General features: G+C 41.0%; 1 protein-coding gene across 9 annotated transcripts in view; it reads right to left on the bottom strand.

Moving 5' to 3' along the window:
• Positions 1 to 20,103, bottom strand: part of CWH43 (cell wall biogenesis 43 C-terminal homolog) — a 100,334-nt gene that overhangs the window by 58,057 nt on the left and 22,174 nt on the right. For all 9 annotated transcript variants that reach the window (XR_009601039.1, XR_009601040.1, XR_009601038.1 and 6 more), the window contains 7 exons: positions 19,011 to 19,131; positions 18,498 to 18,652; positions 15,482 to 15,683; positions 13,621 to 13,709; positions 7,135 to 7,392; positions 4,078 to 4,203; positions 1,029 to 1,108 (listed from right to left, as the gene is read on the bottom strand). Coding sequence is in view for 4 of the 9 variants with exons in the window: in XM_060417096.1 (XP_060273079.1) it covers positions 1,029 to 1,108; positions 4,078 to 4,203; positions 7,135 to 7,392; positions 13,621 to 13,709; positions 15,482 to 15,683; positions 18,498 to 18,652; positions 19,011 to 19,131 (1,031 nt within the window). In the remaining 5 variants the exon portion in view is untranslated. The remainder of the gene's footprint in view (positions 1 to 1,028; positions 1,109 to 4,077; positions 4,204 to 7,134; positions 7,393 to 13,620; positions 13,710 to 15,481; positions 15,684 to 18,497; positions 18,653 to 19,010; positions 19,132 to 20,103) is intronic.

Here is a 20,103-nt window from a genome sequence, read left to right as displayed (position 1 = left end):
TAATGAACTATTTACTTTTTAAGGAATAGTTACTGAGTTCTGAGTATGTACCAAGTACTCTGTGAGGTGCTGGACATACAAAGCTAAATAAAAGGAGCATGGGCTTCATCCTCACTATAGCTTTTTAATTGATGGGAAAATTTGCCTGATAATTCAGATTGCTAAAATTCAAAGTTAACCCTCAAATGCTGTTTTTGCCAAACTATAATTCTAACTCCATTATGAAACATATCAAACTTTTAATCAGAGCAGTTGGAAAGCATCACATTGCAATGACTTACTCTTGCTTCTGCCCACCTGCCTACAAGAGAAAAGGGAAACAAAACATTAAACTATAGACAAGAGAGGAAAGGAAGAAATGAGAAAACTATGACCCATCAATGCCAAGCATAATCCACAAAATCTAGAATTATCTTTAAGATTTTCCTTAAAGAATCATGTATGTTGCCTTCAGAAATATGTACCAAACAGTACAAAGAAGCCCACTATAAAATAGTTTTTTATCTCATAGTTTGGATATGTTAAGTCATTGAATGACAAAAATAACTTTATATAACAAATCATGATGAATTTAACTCTGATATACGGGTCTATCCTGTCCCAGGAACCTAACTTCATAAATTAGTTCCACTGTGTTATCAGCCTGTGATCTAATGGTTCGCTGTTGCTGTTTTTGTTGCTGATTAGTCGCTCAGTTGTATCCAACTCTTTGTGACTCCATGGATTATAACCAGCAGGTTCCTCTGTCCATGGTATTATCCAGGCGAGAATACTGGAGTGCATTGTCATTTCCTTCTCCAGAGGATCTTCCCAACCCAGGGACTGAATACTTGTCTCCTGCATTGCAGGAGGATTTGTTACCACTGAGACAATGGGGAAGCCCAGCCTAAAGGTTAAGAATGTGGCATCCAGAGCCCTGAAGTCCTCAGACCCAGGTCTAGGGTTCACTCATAATAGTGAAGTGTACAAATGCCTGCATATACATAGGCATCATTTAAAATTCTATCTCAAAACTTTTAATTACTTACCCCTTTGCCCAATTTCTTCTCATAGGTTTTATGCCGTAGTCCTAATCCCAACAATCCCACACCAACAAGCAGCCACAAAACTGAACAGAAAACAAAAAATAATTGTTTAACAGAAACGGTGATGGACAGGGAGGCCTGGCGTGCTGCGATTCATGGGGTTTCGAAGAGTCGGACACGACTGAGCGACTGAACTGAACTGAAGCTTAATTTCAATAGTTTTAATGAAATTATTGAATTTATTAGCCATGGATTTTATGTTAAGGGGAAATATCTATTTCTTGGGTTAATTTTCATGTTTGACATGCATATATAACCCATACTTTAAACTCAGACATCATGGACACCTTATCTTTGACAAAGGAGGCAAGACTATACAATGGAGTAAAGACAATCTCTTTAACAAGTGGTGCTGGGAAAACTGGTCAACCACTTGTAAAAGAATGAAACTAGATCACTTTCTAACACCGCACACAAAAATAAACTCAAAATGGATTAAAGATCTAAATGTAAGACCAGAAACTATAAAACTCCTAGAGGAGAACATAGGCAAAACACTCTCTGACATAAATCACAGCAGGATCCTCTATGATCCACCTCCCAGAATTCTGGAAATAAAAGCAAAAATAAACAAATGGGATCTAGTTAAAATTAAAAGCTTCTGCACAACAAAGGAAAATATAAGCAAGGTGAAAAGACAGCCTTCTGAGTGGGAGAAAATAATAGCAAATGAAACAACTGACAAACAACTAATCTCAAAAATATACAAGCAACTTATGCAACTCAATTCCAGAAAAATAAACGACCCAATCAAAAAATGGGCCAAAGAACTAAATAGACATTTCTCCAAAGAAGACATACGGATGGCTAACAAACACATGAAAAGATGCTCAACATCACTCATTATTAGAGAAATGCAAATCAAAACCACAATGAGGTACCACTTCACACCAGTCAGAATGTCTGCAATCCAAAAATCTGCAAGCAATAAATGCTGGAGAGGGTGTGGAGAAAGGGAACCCTCCTACACTGTTGGTGGGAATGCAAACTAATACAGCCACTATGGAGAACAGTGTGGAGATTCCTTAAAAAATTGCAAATAGAACTGCCTTATGACCCAGCAATCCCACTGCTGGGCATACACACCGAGGAAACCAGAGTTGAAAGAGACACATGTACCCCAATGTTCATCGCAGCACTGTTTATAATAGCCAGGACATGGAAACAACCTAGATGTCCATCAGCAGATGAATGGATAAGAAAGCTGTGGTACATATACACAATGGAGTATTACTCAGCCATTAAAAAGAATTCATTTGAATCAGTTCTGATGAGATGGATGAAACTGGAGCCGATTATACAGAGTGAAGTAAGCCAGAAAGAAAAACACCAATACAGTATACTAACACATATATATGGAATTTAGAAAGATGGCAATGATGACCCTGTATGCAAGACAGCAAAAAAGACACAGATATGTATAGCAGACTTTTGGACTCAGAGGGAGAGGGAGAGGGAGAGTGTGGGATGATTTGGGAGAATGGCATTGAAACATGTATACTATCATGTAAGACTCGAATCGCCAGTGTATGACTGATGCAGGATACAGCATGCTTGGGGCTGGTGCACGGGGATGACCCAGAGGGATGTTCTGGGGGGGGAGGTGGGAGGGGGTTCATGTTTGGGATCACATGTACACCCGTGGTGGATTCATGTCAATGTATGGCAAAACCAATACAGTATTGTAAAGTAAAATAAAGTAAAAATTAAAATTAAAAAAAAAACTCTAAGACATAAAAGTAGCTTTGCTAAAAACATTCCAAGAACCATGAAAATAAATAAATAAATACAATAAAATCATAAATATATACAAGAAAATAATTCTCCATGAGCAAGAACCACTGCAAAAACACCCTGCAGAATCAAGCCCAAATATTTCTTATATTAAAACTTTTAGAATCCAAGGCTGAATGCCAAAGAATTGATGCTTTCAAACTAATGGTGCTAGAGAAGACTTTTAAAAGTCCCTTGGACTGCAAGGAGATCAAACCAGTCAATTCTAAAAGAAATCAACCCTGAATATTCATTGGAAGGACAGATGCTGAAACTGCATCTCCAAAGAAGCTGATACAAACAGCTGATTCATTGGAAAAAAAAAAAAAAAAAAACCCTGATGCTGGGAAAAGTTGAGAGCAGGAGGAGAAGGGGGTGACACGGGATAAGATGGTTGGATAGTATCACCGACTCAATGGACACGAGTTTGAGCCAACCCTGGGAGATAGTGGAGGACAGAGAAGCCTGGAGCACTGCAGTCCATGGGATCACAAAGTCAACCATGACTTAGCGACTAAGCAACAACAATACAGTACACTGGGGCTTCTCTGGTGGCTCAGCAATAAAGAATCCACCTGCATTGCAGAAGACACAGGAAACGCAGGGGACGCTGGTTCAATCCCCGCGTCGGGAAGATACCTGGAGGAGGGTATGGCCACCCACTCCAGTATTCTTGCCTGGGAAATCCTGTAGACAGAGGAACCTAGCAGGTTACAGTCCATGGGGTCGCAAAGAGACATGACTGAGTATGGATGGGTGTGTGCTAAGACACTATCTGCAAATGTTACACATTCAATCAACATTTTTATTTAATCTAGTATATTCTGAGATGAATCTGACTGAATAGTAAACTAATTTGATATTTGTTTCTGCTCATCAGTATTCCAAACACTAACATATTTAATTTCCAAAAAAAGGAGAACAAGAAACAAAATAAATAGTCTCAACGATTTCAACAAATATTCTGGAAATCCTAGTTAAATCTACGTTAGAAGTAAAACAAAACTAACACAGAGTATTTGTGGTTGAAATGATTCAATAATCAGAGATCTCTTTTAAAGTATTTCATTAAAAAAAGGTATGAACAACATGGGCAAAATGTTAATAATTGTTGGAACTGGGTTAAAGGGTACATTTGGGTTCATTATACTTTTTAATCTCACATGTTTGAAAATTTATATTTATAATAAAATGCTTTTAAAAATAAAACTATACTCACAAAGTTTCACGTATTTTTCACTCTCTCTGAAAAGCGCTTTAGGACTGTTTTTTGTTTGAAAATGAAAATCAACGCTTTTCTTCGGACCCAATAGCATATTCAGCCCAATAATTAGCATCACAGTCCCTGTCAAAAAAGAAAGATGAATATATTACATTTTGATCCAAAACTACTTCCAGTAGCAAATTCCAGGAGCCTAAATTCCATTTAAATGGATATATCCTGAAAATTCAGTTACTGAGTTATCTCAGTACCTAAGCAATTACTCCAATATTACTTTTAATTATTAGGATAATCATAAGAAATCAGGAAGGGTTCTAGAAATTAAGCTGTACACTAAAAGACCCCAATCTTTGCTTGATAAGGGGCTTCTTACAATTTCCTGAGTATTTTTTAGTTGTTAGGTTGGTTGTAGTGTTGGTCACTGACTATTGATCATCCAGGGACGGGTGGGACAAAAAGAAAGTAATCTTCTGGACTGCCTCAGGGACTTGGTCTTCTCCACCAAAGGGACCATATGCTCCAAGTTGAGGAGCACAAGAAGAGGTTACTTAATATGAAGAGTATTAATAACAAGAAGAGGTTCTTAATATGGCAGCATTCATGGCCTGGATTGTGTGTCCAAGCAGAGGATGCACACTGGAGCTCACACTGGGCCAAGAAAGACGAGCTCAGCTGGGATGCATTTCTATGTAGCTTGCACGTGAAGTCTGCATACTTCTAACACTGTATATAATGAGAATTAGAAACAGGTGTAATTGAGCAATATATAAATTAGGGAATGTCAGGTAAAAGATGCTTAGGTGGAAGGCTAAAAAGAAAGTTATGTGCAATTAGTAGGAAACAGCAGGAGAAACCTAGACAATACATTTATAACTAGTTTCTGATCTAATACAGATTCTTTACAATGGTTATTCAAAGCTACTCTGAACTTTACCAATGTTCCTCAGTTCCTGTGGCCTTATCAAAATAATGTCACTATTACTAAGAAGAATTCTTAGTTATTTGAAGCTGTAATAAAGCACAATTTCTGCAATTCCATAAGTAGTGAGAAGGAACTCAAAATGCCTGTCGCTCATAACATTCTACAGAAAGAAATGTACGCTTAGAATGGCTCTTACTTTTGTTCCATTGCTCCACATGGCAGACCCCCAAGCAAGCTGGAGTAAGAAAAAAAGCAGGGCATTGGACAGGAAGATAGAGCAGGACAGAATACACACACCTGAAAGAAATCAGAAGAAACACAAAGTTCGCAAAGCCAAGACTATCGCGGAGGAAATGCAGCCATGTATGTCTCTGACTGGGTCGTAGCTTTGATATCTACCAGAAATAGCAAATCCTCAAACACTGCTTTAAAATATTTCGCATAATTGAAAAATACCTCTTCCAAACCGTCCTGTCCTGGCAGATGTCTAGTTCACAGAGAAGAAAAGTTTATGTGCAAATGCACAGAGTGGTTGGATATATTCCATGGGCACAAGGGGGACTGACAGACGAACGCAAGTAGAAGCCCAGACTTCTGCGTGGCATCCACGCCAGCATAACTCCCTAAGTATTTGTCTAATGTGAGGTGTGCTGTCCCCCCACAACACAGAAGCTCCAGGTGGGCAGGATTCTGTCTCTCAAGTCTCCGGTACCTAGCCCTAGGCCTGGACCACAGTAGCTGCACAATAATTTTTTAATGAATAAATGAACAAGTAGAAAAATGTGTGAACAGACAAGAACTGAGTGTTAGTTGCTCGGTCATGTCCAGCTGTTTGTTGGACAGCCCGTGGACTGTAGCCTACCAGGCTCCTCTGTCCATGGAATTCTCCAGGCAAGAATACTGGAGTTGGTTGCCATTTCCTTTTCCAGGGTTTATCTTCCTGACCCAGGGATCGAACCCAGGTCTCTGGCATTGAGGGAAGATTCTTTACCATCTAAGCCACCAGTGAATTCCTTATTAAAATGTGTTTTATCTCCTCAATTTTTCAAAGATTTCATCTTGGAGGCATTGGACATGTTTTACTTAAAACTAAAATGACAGGCAACATTTGATCTGTGTCTGCTTGGTACACATCAGTAATTTCATTACTGCCAGAAGACAATTTCTAAAATATTAAACTGAGGTAAGCCTATGAAATTTTAATTTTGGTATGTAAGGTCATAATCATTGAAATGGAAGATATGTACTCTATGATTTTATCATTTACATTTCACTTATCATTTATCATTTACACTAAGATTCACATATGCAAAATCTATTTTATTGGTAAAAAGAGGGTAAATAAAAACCATATAAAATTCAGGAGAACCAAAAAAACATACTTCCTATGTACATTTTTACAAGCCTACCATCAAAATAGCAATGTGACCACCATGCTCATATTTTTTCCTTACATATCATATAATACAGTGTTTCATGGACCTCTTTTACACCTTGTTATGGTTTAAACTTGTTTTTTTCACAGCTATTTATTTCCAACGGCTTCCCAGGTGGCTCAGTGGTAAAGAAGTCATCTGCCAAGCAAGAGACTTGGGCTCAATTGCTGGGCCTGGAAGATCCCCTGGAGAAGGAAATGGCAATTTATATCAGTATTCTTGCCTAGAGAATCCCATGGGTAGAGGACTACAGTCCATGGGTTTGCAAAAGAGTGAGACATGACTCAGCGACTACACAACAAATTTACTTCCAGGGCCTTTGCAGTAATAAATATTACTGAAAGTCATCAATGAACTAAGAAATTTTTTTCTTTTTTTAACTTACATGTTTTAAAAGCCACACAGCATGTGGGATCTTAGTTACCCAACCAGGGATTGAATCTGCACCCCCTGAAGTAGAAGCAGGGAGTCTTAACCATTGAACCACTTGGATGGTCCCAAGAAATTTCTTTTTTAAATAGTAATTTAGACATTCCTCTAGTTTGTTTTTTTTTTTTAACCAAAAGAGTCTATTTCAATAAGAAAGGCAAAATCATCCTATTTATTCTACTCAGTCGTGTAAAGTACATATCCCAGTCAGTCCTGAAAGGAATGTTTGAGTAGTGACTTGAATCCAGACCTTTCAAATGTACTTACCCAAAAGCACATCAGATCTTTCTCGAGCATACACACCTCCTGGGACAAATTTAAAAGCTGTGCACCAGGCACAGAAAAATACTTCTAGAATATAAAATATCATGGCCGTGGTCATGGCTTTTCCAGGGCTTGAGCCTGAGCTAATAAGGTGTCCAAGCACTTGAGGCCACATGGATGCCGTGAAGAGAGCAAGCACACAGCCAGACACAGCGGCTGCCCACGTGGGCAGGTAAAGGAGTCCTGCTGCCGAGGTCGCTCCTGTTTGTGAGAGAGAGAAAGAAAACTAATCAGACAGGAAAGCAGTAATAGCCTCTTCCATTTTCTTTAAAAAAAAAAGAAAAGAAAAGAATAATAAGCTTATAGGATGACCACTTTATGACTATTTAGAGCCAGAAGGGACCTCAGGGGGCATGCTGGTTCAATTTCTAGACTGATGAGAAACTAAGGTCTTGGCAAGGTTAATATGCTTTGCTTAAGGTCATGCAGCTAGTTACTTGCACAGCTGGAGGTGGACTGTGGATCCAGAAAATCTCAGTCCAGTGCTAGGTCTTTGAGAGGAGCAGTGGAAGAGAAGAAGGCATTGTTAGGTTGTGTTAAAATTCGTATAGCAAAAACTGAAAAAAAAAGAAATTATCTGAAATACCAAGAATATGTTAATTTAATTTAACCAGCCAAATCTAGGACATTAGAAAACAGGTAAAGTCAGGGTAGTTTCTGAAATTTTTGTTAAGAACTTTTTTAAAGCAGGATCCATCCATTTAAATGCTGCCTGTCAACCCACAATACATAAACTGACCTTCTCAATCTCACAGTCCTAAAAGAAGCCGTGACTGAGATTGCATTCCTGGACTCACTGCTTTATAGTTCTGCAGGCAGTACATTCATACACACATCAGCCTCTGAGGTGCTGGGGGGCTGTGGAATCTGCCTGGTCCATTGGAGGCACTTAGTAAATGTTTGCTAATTCACTGAGCCAGATCTGAAGGAATATGACCTTTCTCCATATTTCTATGAAATCGGCTTTGAGATGGCAGCACAGCACTCCATTACTGGAGCCATCAATATAATGCCTTTGCACAGAATATGATATTTTCTAGACATTGGACATCTCCGTCAACATTATACATGATAGAGACCCACCCTTTAAGGACATCTACAGCAGCCTCTGACTGCTTGGGGCAAGAATTCCAGGAAGAGGATCCAGCCCGCTTCTTAGCACCCCGTGGCTCTCATCCAGCAGCAAGCTCCACCTGCACCATCACAGTGCCATGTGACTGTCCTTCCCCACTTCAAAAAGAACAGCACTCGGATGAATATGAGAACCAGACTGCAGGGCCCGCTACAACCCACAGATTTTATTTCCATAGTCAGGCCTTCAAATTTTTAACATGGTTATCTTAATAACAACTTTTTAAATTTGAAATAAACAAATGTAAAGCCTATTCACTGAAAGAAATTGAAGAATGCAGAACTGTAAAGAAGCAATTAAGGATCACCCAGGACTGAGATAAGATGATCCCAGCTAATACGCCTATATATTTCCCCTATGTCATTTTCTGTATATATACAGAAGTATTTTTACGTAAAAAAATGAATCAAGCCACATAGTAAGGATTATATTCTGCTGTTTGTGGGACATTATATCAGGAACATTTTTTTCATGTCATTAATATTTTTCTTCTAAAGCATGTTTATGTATATATACTCTTCCACTGGATAAATATACAACAAAAAATAAACAATCATTTTCCTGCTGATGGCCATTTAGAAAGCTTTCAACACTGTGAGGAACATCTTTCTTTGTCAATTAATCTCTCACTACATCTCTGATTATTTCCTTAAAATAATTCTTAAAAAGATTCTTAGAAGTACAACTACCGCGTCAGCAGACAAAAGCATTTTAAAGAGTCAATACTTGTGGTGCTTTCCTGAGAGTTTTCTGAAGTTCTCACTTCCTCCAGAAATGCAGCCAAAAGCATTTCTTTCTAAAAAGTTTTACCAAATTAATGATGAAATTTATAGCATATTTTGATTTTCATTTATTTGATTATTAGTGCAGTGAAGTTGCTCAGTCATGTCTGACTCTTTGCGACCCTGTGGACTGTAGCGCACCAGGCTCCTCTGTCCACAGGATTCTCCAGGCAAGAATACTGGAGCGGGTTGCCATTTCCTTCTCCAGGGGATCTTCCCGACCCACGGATCGAACCCAGGTCTCCCATATTGCAGGCAGACGCTTTTAACCCCTGAGCCACCAGGGAAGCCCTATTTGATTATTAGGGAGGGGGAGTTTTTCTGTTTACCAATTTAAGCGAAAATGAAAGTCACTCAGTAGTGTCCAGCTCTTTGCAACTCCATGGACTATGCAGTCCATGGAATTCTCCAGGCCAGAAACTGGAGTGGGTAACCTTTCCCTTCTCCAGGGGATCTTCCCAACCCAGGAATCGAACCCAGATCTCCCACATTGCTGGCAGATTCTTTACCAGCTGAGCAACCAGGGAAGCTCCAAGTTTACCAGCTTACAATGACGGTTTTTCTAAAAAATGAGTCCTAATTAGATATTTTAATCTATGACGTTGCATCTGTCTTACTATAAAGAAGAGAAAGAAAATCTCTCTTCAAATTACCCTTGACAAAATAAAAAAAAAAAAATTACCCTTGACAGTGATCGCTTTCATTTTTAATTTATTTCTATTTTTAAACAAGCTACATATTTTTCAATCCACTAAAATTGTATTTTTACAGTTATAAATTCAAAACCAAAAAATCTGAAAGGTGAAAAAGAGTTCCCCTGGTCCCCTATGAGTTCCCCTTAGTGAAGGCAACCAATGTTAGCATTTTCTTTGCCATCCTCCTGGAGACAGTCTGTGCACGGGAAGAAAAAGGCACACGTGTGCATTTTCCTCCCTTTTTGTACACCAGTGGGAGCATATGATACACTGTTACTTTGCCTGTTTCTCTTAACCATGTAGCTTAACTAGTGTTTTGTTTGAGGCTGCTGCTGCTGCTGCTAAGTCGCTTCAGTTGTGTCCGACTCTGTGCGACCCATAGACAGCAGCCCACCAGGCTCCCCCGTCCCTGGGATTCTCCAGGCAAGAACACTGGAGTGGGTTGCCATTTCCTTCTCCAATGCATGAAAGTGAAAAGTGAAAGTGAAGTCGTTCAGTCGTGTCCAACTCTTCCCGACCCCATGGACTGCAGCCTGCCAGGCTCCTCCATCCATGGGATTTTCCAGGCAAGAGTACTGGAGTGGGGTGCCATTGCCTCTCTCTTTGTTTGCGTCTGAGTCCTCCCCAAATAAGAAGTGGAGAAAACCACTAGACCATTGAGGTATGACCTAAATCAAATCCCTTATGATTATATAGTGGAAGTGAGAAATAGATTTAAGGGACTAGATCTGATAAACAGAGTGCCTGATGAACTATGGATGAAGGTTCGTGACATTGTACAGGAGACAGGAATCAAGACCATTCCCAGGAAAAAGAAATGCAAAAAAGCAAAATGTCTGTCTGAGGAGGCCTTACAAATAGCTGTGAAAAGACGGGAAGCGAAAAGCAAAGGAGAAAAGAAAAGATATACCCATGTGAATGCAGAGTTCCAAAGAATAGCAAGGAGAGATAAGAAAGCCTTCCTCAGCGATCAATGCAAAGAAATAGAGGAAAACAATAGAATGGGAAAGACTAGAGATCTCTTCAAGAAAATTAGAGATACTAAGGGAATATTTCATGCAAAGATGGGCTCAATGAAGGACAGAAATGGTATGGACCTAACAGAAGCAGAAGATATTAAGAAGAGGTGGCAAGAATACACAGAAGAAATGTACAAAAAAGATCTTCATGACCCAGATAATCACGATGGTGTGATCACTCACCTAGAGCCAGACATCCTGGAATGTGAAGTCAAGTGGGCCTTAGGAAGCATCACTATGAACAAAGCTAGTGGAGGTGATGGAATTCCAGTTGAGCTATTTCAAATCCTGAAAGATGACGCTGTGAAAGTGCTACACTCAATATGCCAGCAAATTTGGAAAACTCAGCAGTGGCCACAGGACTGGAAAAGGTCAGTTTTCATTCCAATCCCAAAGAAAGGCAATGCCAAAGAATGCTCAAACTACCACACAATTGCACTCATCTCACATGCTAGTAAAGTAATGCTTTAAATTCTCCAAGCCAGGCTTCAGCAATACGTGAACCGTGAACTTCCAGATGTTCAAGCTGGTTTTAGGAAAGGCAGAGCAACCAGAGATCAAATTGCCAACATCTGCTGGATCATGGAAAAAGCAAGAGAATTCCAGAAAAACATCTATTTCTGCTTTATTGACTATGCCAAAGCCTTTGACTGTGTGGATCACAATAAACTGTGGAAAATTATTCAAGAGATGGGAATACCAGACCACCTGATCTGCCTCTTGAGAAACCTGGAACAACAGACTGGTTCCAAATAGGAAATAAGTACATCAAGGCTGTATATTGTCACCCTGCTTATTTAACTTCTATGCAGAGTACATCATGAGAAACGCTGAGCTGGAGGAAGCACAAGCTGGAATCAAGATTGCGAGGAGAAATATCAATAACGTCAGATGTGCAGATGACACCACCCTTATGGCAGAAAGTGAAGAAGAACTAAAGAGCCTCTTGATGAAAGTGAAAGAGTAGAGTGAAAAAGTTGGCTTAAAGCTCAACATTCAGAAAACCAAGATCATGGCATCTGGTACCATCACTTCATGGGAAGTAGATGGGGAAACAGTGGAAACAGTGTCAGACTTTATTTTTCTGGGCTCCAAAATCACTGCAGATGGTGATTGCAGCCATGAAATTAAGACGCTTACTCCTTGGAAGGAAAGTTATGACCAACCTAGATAGCACATTCAAAAGCAGAGACATTACTTTGCCAACAAAGGTCGGTCTAGTCAAGACTATGATTTTTCCAGTGGTCATGTATGGATGTGAGAGTTGGACTATAAAGAAAGGTGTGCACCAAAGAATTGATGCTTTTGAACTGTGGTGTTGGAGAAGACTCTTGAGAGTCCCTTGCAAGGAGATCCAACCAGTCCATCCTAAAGGAGTTCAGTTCTGGGTGTTCACTGGAAGGACTGATGTTGAAGCTGAAACTCCAACACTTTGGTCACCTGATGCAAAGAGTTGACACATTGGAAAAGACCCTGATGCTGGGAAAGATTGAGGGCAGGAGGAGAAGGGGATGACAGAGGATAAGATGGCTGGATGGCACCATCAACTTGATGGACATGGGTCTGGGTGGACTCCGGGAGTTGGTGATGGACAGGAAGGCCTGGTGTGCTGCAATTCATGGGATCACAGATTCGGACACAACTGAGTGACTGAACTGGAGACAACAAGCAGAATTCATAGTAATTGAATATTCCAATGATATTTATAATAACCAACATGTTCATTTTCAATTGACCAAGTTCCTCATAGAATAAAACCATAAGCATTCTGTATAGTACCCCGGGGTCCTATCAATGCATTTAGGACATATTTTAAAATAGAACTTTGATTTTACTAATTTAATTGGCATCAAGATAAAGTTCCTGTCTCTTCACATTTGGGAAATTCTATTGGTGGATATATATATATTTTTAACTTAACACTAAAATTGACTCTAACCATTCCCACCTTTTAAGAGGAAGGGAAAAGAGTGGCATAATTGAGTCACAGTAACAAAACAGTCACAATCATTAAAATAAGTAGATCGGGGACTTCCCTGGCCATCCAGTGGTTAGGACTTCACCTTCCCATGCACAGGGTGAGGGTTCGATCCCTGGGTGGGGAGCTAAGATCCCACAGGCCTTGGGGCCAAAAAAGCAAAACAAACAGAAGCAACATTGTAACAAATTCAATAAAGATTTTTAAAATGGTCCACACCAAAAAACCTTTAAAAAAAGATAAGTAGATGGTTCTGGAAATATGATAGTCTTCACCAACAGTCTGTAATCCTAAAGGACGTGACTGGGCAGCAAAGGTACAGGCTTTTGAATAAGCAAACGTGGACTCTCCCAAGGCTGAACAGAGGAGTGAGGGGTGAAACTGGTTACCCACACAAAAGAAAGGGAAATTGAACTTCACTGTGACATCCCAAACAAGTCCATTCCTGAAAATCAGAGAAGCAAGACAGAAGAAGAGGTTTGGCCACATGGCATGTCCAACCCTCCATCTCCTCAGACCGTCAATAAAACTGCTACAGACATCTGTACCCAGATAAGTTATCTAGGAGACGGGGGAGAGGATGTCAGCATCATCAGGCAGGTAAGACCCCTAAGGAGGAGTGGGAAAATGAGGAGGAGGAAGCAAGAACCTGGAGCCTGTAACCCCTGGTAACCGTGGTGACATCCGAGTTCTAGGGGCTGCCGCTCGTGAGACTGTCCCACCCACACTGGCACAGGCTTGTATGGTCGTCTCCTTCCACCCCAGGGGCATGTACCTGTGAGTAAATCGGACAACCAAGCATTTCTACAGAGAAACCACACACCTGTAATCCACCAGATTAAACCGGAACCCGGAAACCATGAACAAGGCGAGAGCATCAATCCACTTGCCAAGCCCAGCAGAACTGCACCTCTGTTTAAAAAAAAAAAAAAATGACATGTTATAGGATATCTGATGCTGTTACTATTCCATTACCCCAAGTATAAAAGGGAAATGTATCTTCTACCTCTAGGCACATCCAAGAGACAAGGTGAGTATCACGAAAGTCCTCTGGGAAACAATGTAACATTCAGAACACTGACATAAGAGCACCTCTGACTCGTCATAAATGACATCTGCAGTCTTTCATGGTCAATGTAAACAAAGTAACGGAGCTTTCTCAGACCATTATAGTTCATATTGGCTATGGGAGATTTTAAATGACTCTAAAGTAAAAAAGAAAAAGTCACTGGGAATAGTTTCTATTTAGTGTACTTCTTTTCATTTTTTTCTCAACCTCAATAGTTATCAATAGTTTCTGCCTTCCTAGGACTGAGGTGAGTTTGATAAATAATTATAAATTGTGTGTCTTTGAAAATAACCACAAACTATTTCATTCTTTAACTACTTTGGCAAAAACGTGTAGGAGATGGGGAGGGAAAAAAAGAACTAAGCAGAACTTCCCTGGTGGTCCACGTTCCCTAAGACTCCACGTTCCCAGTGTAGGGAGCCCAGTTTCAATCCCTGGTGAGGGAACTAGATTCCACATGCTGGAACTAAGAGTTTGCACGTCACAACTAAAGATCCCAGATGCTGCAACAAAGACCCAGTGCAACCAAATAAATTTTAATAATAAATATATAAAAATAATATTAAAAAAAGAATTTAACTAAACTTTAGTGGGAAATTACAGCATGGCACTCAAAGAAGTAGCTATAGTATAAATAAACTAAAAAACATAGAGTGCTTACTAGTTAGCAGGAACTGTTTGAAGATTTTTACATATACTGCTGCTGCTGCTAAGTCGCTTCAGCCATGTCCAACTCTGTGTGACCCCAGAGACGGCAGCCCACTGGGGTTACCCCCGTCCCTGGGATTCTCCAGGCAAGAACACTGGAGTGGGTTGCCATTTCCTTCTCCAATGCATGGAAGTGAAAAGTGAAAGTGAAGTCGCTCAGTCGTGTCCACCTCTTAGTGACCCCATGGACTGCAGCCTACCAGGCTCCTCCGTCCATGGGATTTTCCAGGCAAGAGTACTGGAGTGGGTTGCCATTGCCTTCTCCAGGGGATCACCCTAACCCAGGGATTACATCATTGCAAGTAGATTCTTTACTGTCTGAGCCACCAGGGAAGCCCAAAGTAAATGCTATAATTATCCCCATTTCACAGAGGAGGACACTGGGGAAAAGAGCACTAGGGAAAAGAGTAACCTGCTGGATATTAGACACAGCCGCCCACGTAGGACAAAGAATCTGAAACAGGCCCTCTGGCTCTGGAGTGAGGCTCTCGGCCGCTCTCCTGCCTGCTCCCACCCTCTAAGGTGAAGGATGGCCCTGGGTGTTCAGAAGACAGCAAAGGCCTGAGAGGACACGGTTGATCACTGTCTATCTCCAAGTCAATGACAAACGTTGATGAGGACCTACTGTGTGCCAGGCTCTGTCCCAGGGGCTTGGGATGCATCTGCAAACAAAGAGCCCTTCCCTTCCCATGCTCCCAGTCCAGAGGGGCCACTCACCTGGCCACACACAGTCCTCAATCGTCCCTGTGACCTCCCAGCATTCCCTCAGCACAGGGGCAAACAGCCCTCAAGTGCCTTCATCTCCAGAGTACACAGTGACGTCATGCTTGTCTAGCTGCTCACACAGAGGAGCAAGGTGTTCAACCATACCAGTCAATTTCTGGATTGCTTCCAAACCCAAACTCACCCAAATGGGTTCGGATCTGGCCCTGGATGGGGGTGTCCACTCACTGCCCATCTGGAGACAAGAGACACCTCTCCAAAAATCCAGTGGGTGAGGAACATGAGGCTGCCACAGGCAGCGCCTGCCAACAACCAGTTCAGACCAGAAACCACTGCCTTGGCTGCCTTACCATTCTTCTTCTGCTGAGGTTTATAGCAGGCACCATCTAGAATGAAAAACAGAAAAGGGTCAGTTACACAGAAATTTACCCTCTATATTAGCCGACTTTAAACAAGTAGGAAATTGTACGTGGCTTCAAGGAGCTTACTTAGAGGGGAAGGTGAGACCCCATAACAAGTAGAACATGCCGGGAGGCAGGCAGTGGGAGGCTAGATCAGGATTTCAGGAGAATAAATCATTTTGGAATCTGACAACTGAAAATGCAGAAAGGTATGTACTTCATGTGAAACAAACAGCTATGAGCTAAACTATATGTATAAAAAGTGAAAGGTAAGTTCAGGGAGCAAATGCAGTCCACCTGGAATGGAACATTCCCAGTATACCAGGCTGTTTCTCCCCAAAAAGAACAAGGTCCTCATCTAACCCTCTGAGCCCCCAGAGTCTTAACAGTGCATCGACTAAGCAGTTACTGTGGCCAGCCCCTCACATAAACTCATTTAATCTTCACAGCAACTTTACGAGGTAGGCTCTATTACTAACCCCATTTCATGGATTGAAAAACTGAGAGGCCCAGAGAAAACAAATCCAAGATCACATAGCTGGCAGAGAGAGCCTAGCCAGTATCTGTGTGCTTTACTCTACTATACTTCCTAGGACTGTTTTAACAGTGAAGTCTGTTTGTTGCATTAGTGACTTCACATACAGAAATGTACCAACTGCAGAAAATGCTGGCAAGAGAATGCCTTTATAGGAACAGAGAGACTGCTGGGCAGGTGCTTCATGACACTGGGAAGCCTACTTCAGGACAGAAAGAAACCTGAGAGTCTGCCTGTGGGAATGAAAGCATGATTTCATAGGCAGGAAGAAAGCCATTCTGCCCAGCAAGGAGTGAGGGGGAGGACGAGCAGAGCTGAGAGCTATGGGGTGAGGGAGAGGGTGCTGAAGACAGATGGTGACCAAGGGCCCGAAGGCCAAGGAGACAGTCTTTGGAAAAGAGCAGCTTAAGCTGACTTTCCCGAGTAACAACACTGCTACACACTATGGTGTGTGACTCTCCCCACAAGGCGCAGCAAATCTTCAATAAAACTACCCCAAAAAACGTTGCCAGGGATGATGAGATATCCTGGGAAAGCTGGAAAGGAGTTGAACTTTGTAAATGGGGCACAAGGCAAAAATAGGAAGGGACTAACAACTGGGTCACAAAGATTTAAAACAGAAGCGAGAAAGAAGAGAACTCCAGAAATGTAAAGTCCAGAAATGTAAGGGATACCCTGAATCCAGATCTTTTATCAGGCTGTCCCTGTGAAGTTTGCTGCCTGAGTTTCTACTTCACATGTGAGCATTTTATAAAATACAAAACATATATTAGGGCGTGAGAACTGAGTTCTAAATGTTCTAATCAACATCAATGTCTCTTGATCAATTTACATGCATGATGTTCCCCTCTTCTCACCACCCCAATTTCTTACCAAAATTGGAGGAGTTAAACAAACTCTGTTCATGGTGAGCCAAACTCTCTAAACTTTCATTAACCTGTGAGATTTCTCCTTGTATTTACAGAAGTATAGTGACTCATTGAGAGTTACACAAAGCCAGGAGCAAGTTAAGTAAAATCTAGCAACATTTCTTCCTTTTCTTCAGAAGTCTGGAGATAGCGAGTAATGCAAACGTGCAAGTTTGCTTGTAAGCTCCGGACAGGTGATTCAAAATGTGGTATGAATATCCATGGAGCTAGTGGTAAAGAACCTGCCTGCCAATGCAGGAAATATAAGAGACAAGGGTTCGATCCCTGGGTCAGTTAGATCCCCTGGAGGACGGCACAGCAACCCACTCCAGTATTCTGGAGAATCCCACAGACAGAGGAGCCTGGTGGGCTACAGTCCATAAGGGTGCACAGAGTAGGACTTGATAGAAGCAACTTAGCCTGTAAGCACATGAATGTTCAGGATTTCCTTTCTTTTTACATTTTAGATTTGGAGTTTAAATACCTTCAGACTTAAGGGTAGGGCGGGGTGGGTGGGGGGAGTGGAGCAAAAGCAAAACACAAACCAAGAGAAAAAAAAGAACAAATTCATGCAGTTCTCAGTGTTGGAGGAGACTCGACTCCCTTAGACTGCAAGGAGATCAAACCAGTCAATCCTAAAGGAAATCAGTCCTGAATATTCATAGGAAGGACTGAAACTGAAGCTCCAATACTTTGGCCACCTGATGCGAAGAGCCAACTCATTGGAAAAGACCCTGATACTGGGAAAGATTAAAGGCAAGAGGAGAAGGGGACAACAGAGGATGAGATGGTTGGATGGCATCACTGATTCGTTAGACATGAGTTTGAGCAAGCTCCGGGAGGTGGTGATGGACAGGGAAGCCTGGAGTGCTGCAGTCCATGGGGTTGCAAAGAGTTGGACACAACTGAGCGACTGAACTGAACTGATGCAGTTCTCAAGGCCCTTGCTAACAAATAACTTTTCAGAGTGTTACAGATGGGCTGGGGTCAGTGTGGAGGCAGAGGGCTGAACGGATCTCGTCCTGGAAAGCCCTGTTCAGAGGGAAAGAGGAGAAGACAGAGCTGAAAGCCAGCAGGGAACGTGAGGCCTGGGTCTACTTTCCCACTCCACAATGAGACGAGCCAGAGACGAACGGTTACTGTCACCCTCTGTGCTGCCAAGGAAAAGGTGCCTTCTGCTCAGATAATAGTCCACTTCCGAGGTCAGCTACTCTTGCAGAGGGAGAAAAAGCAGACATGGAGACAGAGTGCAGAAAGACTCGTTTTATCTTTCCAAGATGTGTGCCATTCAGATAAGAAAGGTAAACAAACTGTGCAAGAGAGAAAAACCCCTAAATAAACTGGGCCTATGCTTACCTGTGTAAATACGATCAAGTGTGGCAATAGTACTTAATGTCAGTATCACTCTGTTGGACATCTGATAAGTCCAGACTGGGTTTAGTGACGTGTACCAAATGCGGAGAACAAGAAGAAGAATCTGTCCTAAAATGAATCCCCAGATTCTGAAGTACCTGTAAGTACAGAAATATTTTTAACAACTTTTTTGTGAGTGGTTTCAAAGTACTCCTTCCATTGTGAATTTCACAGTGTCACAAAAGGAATATATGAGGTAGTCTTGTTGGTAATCTACACAACTTAACCTTTATATAGCCCGTTACCTAGGCAACTCATTATAATTTCTCCATTCTCACAGCATTATTGAGAGTAATGACAAATACTCACATCCTGGTTTTGTGAAAAGGAAAAAAAATGAGACTTTGACAAGGCCTTTCTGAAAGCTAAAAACTGTAACTTGGAGTGCCCGGTCCCAACTTCCCTTTGGTAACTGACCACACTTGTTTGCCTATAGGCACAAGATGCAAACTATACCTTTGCAAGCCTCTTCCTGTCCACCACGTCACAGCATGCACCACCAGTGACGAAGACAGACCAAGTGCAAGGATCATGAGCCGAAGTTTGGCATTTGGAGCCTGAAAGGAGGCGATGCTACCTACAAACAAATTTTAAGGAGAGCTAAACATTTCTGGCAAGCATGCCCTACTAGTTAATGATCTGCCTTTGATAACTGTTGTGTCTAATACCATGTTTACCCTCAGGAAGATAGAGTTAATGTATAATTATGTGTGTGTATAAATTTTTTTGAACATTTTTATTGCAGTATTATTCATACCATAAAATTCACTGTGTTAAGACTCAGTGGTTCTTTTTTTTTTAATTTTTATTTTTACTTTATTTTACTTTACAATACTGTATTGGTTTTGCCATACATTGACATGAATCCGCCACGGGTGTACATGAGTTCCCAATCCTGGACCCCCCTCCCACCTCCCACCCCATATCATCTCTCTGGATCATCCCCATGTCAGTGGTTCTTAATATGTTTACAAAGTTGCACAACTATACCTGAAATGAACACTGTATTGTAAACCAACTAAACTTAAATAAAAAACTTTTTTTAAAAAGTTCATCTATGTTGTAGCATATGTCAGGGCTTCAATCCTTTTTATGGCTAAATAATATTCTATTGCATGGATACACTGCTTTTTGTCTATTCATTCATCCCATTGATGGGCATTTGGATTGTTTCCACTTTTGGGGTATTATGAATAATATTGCTACTAACATTTATGTACCAGGTCTTATGTGAATGTTTCCATTTTTCTTGGGTCTAACTCCAAGGGGTGGAGTTGTTGGATCATATGACAACTATGTTTAATATTCTGAGGAACTGCCAAACTGTTTTCCAAACCAACTGCACCATTTTACATTCCCATCAGCAATGTGTAAGGATTTCAGTTTCTTCATATTCTTGTCAACACTTAATATTGTCTATCTTTTTAATCAGGGCTATTTTAGTGAGTCGAAGTAATTAAGATCAAAACTAATCTAAATTAATTGTATTGGGCTGGTCAAAAAGTTCATTTGGATTTTTCATTAAAGAAAACCCAAATGAACTTTTTGA

This window comes from Ovis aries, chromosome 6 (genome assembly GCF_016772045.2).
Source record: "Ovis aries strain OAR_USU_Benz2616 breed Rambouillet chromosome 6, ARS-UI_Ramb_v3.0, whole genome shotgun sequence".
NCBI lineage: Eukaryota > Metazoa > Chordata > Mammalia > Artiodactyla > Bovidae > Ovis > Ovis aries.
Note: the sequence above shows the minus strand (reverse complement) of the source record. Positions and strands in the feature narration are given on the sequence as shown.